The 2,500-nt window shown below is 38.5% G+C and overlaps 1 protein-coding gene across 2 annotated transcripts in view; it reads right to left on the reverse strand.

Annotated features, from left to right (window-relative positions):
• The window catches only part of LOC138030217 (glycerol kinase 3-like), a 26,403-nt gene that overhangs the window by 22,530 nt on the left and 1,373 nt on the right, over window positions 1-2,500 (reverse strand). For both annotated transcript variants that reach the window (XM_068878096.1, XM_068878097.1), the window contains exons 2-3: window positions 1,529-1,602; window positions 795-901 (exon numbers count right to left, since the gene is read on the reverse strand). In XM_068878096.1, the coding sequence (XP_068734197.1) occupies window positions 795-901; window positions 1,529-1,602 (181 nt within the window). The remainder of the gene's footprint in view (window positions 1-794; window positions 902-1,528; window positions 1,603-2,500) is intronic.

Consider the following 2,500-nt stretch of genomic DNA (forward strand, 5'->3'; position numbering starts at 1 on the left):
CTCTCTCTACCCAGGTGTATAAATGGGTACCGGCGAAATGCTGGACGTAACCCTGCAATGGACTAGCATCCCATCCAGGGGGGAGTATAAATACTCCTAGTCGCTTCATGCTACAGAAACCGGAGTTAAAGTGCCCCTAACCCCAAAATATTTTTTTTGCTAAAATTAACCTTTGCACCTGTTCGAAACGCATTGCGGCCATTTTTTCATTTTTCAAACAAATCCTGCCATTTTATAGGCTTTGAAAGTTGCGAACATCCAAGCATCTTGTGTTCACGACCGAGTCAGAAGGGGAGTGGGCCTATTCCTGATGTGACGTCACAAACTTATTTACATGGCATTAACTCTTTGTAAAAATGCATGCAAATTAGATTGTGACGTCACATCAGGAATAGACCCACTCCCCTTCTGACTCGGTCGTGAACACAAGATGCTTTGATTTTCGCAACTTTCGAAGCCTATAAAATGGCAGGATTTGTTAGAAAAAGGAAAAAAAGGCCGCAATGTGTCTCGAACAGGTGCAAAGATTCATTTTAGCGAAAAAAATATTTTGGGGTTAGGGGCACTTTAAGCGCCGGCCTGATGGACCTTCTGGCTCATAAGCAGTGACTTTAGGCAGCCTTAAAACTACACCCCCTCAGCCCCTCACATATCAGTAAGAGAGGCTCTGTGGTATATCATATTTTTACTATACTTGTACTTATGATTTCTCAATAGAATACAGTGTACAGATGTATGCCTGAGGCACTGAAAAGGGGTACCCTCAGTTGACTAGGTACAGCTGTATGTTTTACCTCTAATATCAGCTGGGTTAATTTTTAAGTCTTTGCAGCTGTGAAGGGTTTGCTCCATGCAGTGATAAACAGAAGACAGAATCTCTTTTGGATCTTGTTCTACCCATCTAAATTTCAAAGAGATCACATCTTAAAAACGAAAGAATGATAAAGATTGATGGAAACAAAATGGAAAGGACTTTTTGGAATGATCCAACCCAAAGATATTTGCAATGCTTACAGTTATATATCGTAAGGAATGGAACTAAACTGATTAACAGGGACAATTTAATGTTTCATACAAAGAACACCAATGAATTACAATCACAAGGATCACAAAACTACATTACGTAAGGTATACTTGGGTAAAGAAAGTTTCTTTAACCACAAGCAGTGGTAATTAAATGCTCAATTGCAGCTTGTGGTGCTGTGTATCATAACATAGATCAGTGTTAAGAGTGCAAACTAGAAGGAAGCAACAATTGGTCACACCTATAGAGAGTAAACAACAACAACAACAACAACAATAGCACGTTATTGTACTGCAGTGAAAAATTGAAAGTTGAAAAAAACCAAACTTTTGGTGCAAAAAATAGAAAACAACAACCTATAAAAGGCCAAAACCGCAAAAACAAAAATGCCTATCCCCTCTCCCCCAGGAGAACAACGAAAGATTCTGGGATAGAGCCTGTGCAACAAGTTTCCTTTTGCATCCAAAATAAAAGAATGTCTGACCCCCTTGTTATAGTACCTACCCTTCTTTAGGATAAACACTGTTAACTTCAATTTGGTGAAAGGCTAGAAGGGCGGCAGTCTTGCTAGCAAAAAGCTAGAAATAAATGATATAGCATACTACAGTTCAATGATAGTACATTTACACAGTAAATTTACATACAGTGCATTTCTTAGTAACAATGCTTTTGATTGGCCGTTTTACGGATATTTAAAGCTATAGCTACACGGATCAGGGGAAAGGGGAAACAGACGTTGAAGTCAGCGAGGATCGAACTGGGGACCCCTTGCTCCCTTTACTGATGACATGTGCAGGAAAAATCTCAGTCAAACATGTAACTTAACAAATTGGGAATTATCTTTTTGGGGTAGGGCATTTTCTTATCTTTATTTCATTTTTTGACATTTTTTATTGCAAATTACAGGAGTATGTACTGTAAACACCCGCAGATAAGCCGCACCTTTTTCCCAAATATTGTCGCTAGAAATCACGGGTGCGGCTTATCTGCGAGAAGATTTGAAAAAGGCTGCTTCCACTTCCCAGTTTCCATCTTCGCGTCAGATCTAATGCCTGCTACCAACATTCCGCTCACGCTCTTGTTGTCATGTAAAAATCTATAGAAAAACTGCATTGATTGAAAATTTTCCTCTCAACAGTTGACAGTAGAAACGATGTTCATTATGTTAAAGTGCTAAAATTGTGGCTACGACTTCAAAGTACTTTCCGTTTCAATGTTAATAGTGAGTTTTCATTCGATGCACAGTGGATGAAGAAGACTTCTCAAAATTCTAATTTGGATTTCAAAAAATTTTTTTCCAAAATTTGAGCTGCTAAATTCATGGTGCGGCTTATCTGCAGGTGGTTACGGCAAATGGTTCACAATTAGTCATTACATGTGGCTGTACAAATATAATACTGATTTGTAAACTTAAACCATAGGCTTCTACGCAGATTGTAGTTTGATATGCAAATGCTTAATATATACTTTCAAGTC

This window comes from Montipora capricornis, chromosome 13 (genome assembly GCF_036669925.1).
Source record: "Montipora capricornis isolate CH-2021 chromosome 13, ASM3666992v2, whole genome shotgun sequence".
In the NCBI taxonomy this organism is placed as follows: Eukaryota; Metazoa; Cnidaria; class Anthozoa; order Scleractinia; family Acroporidae; genus Montipora; species Montipora capricornis.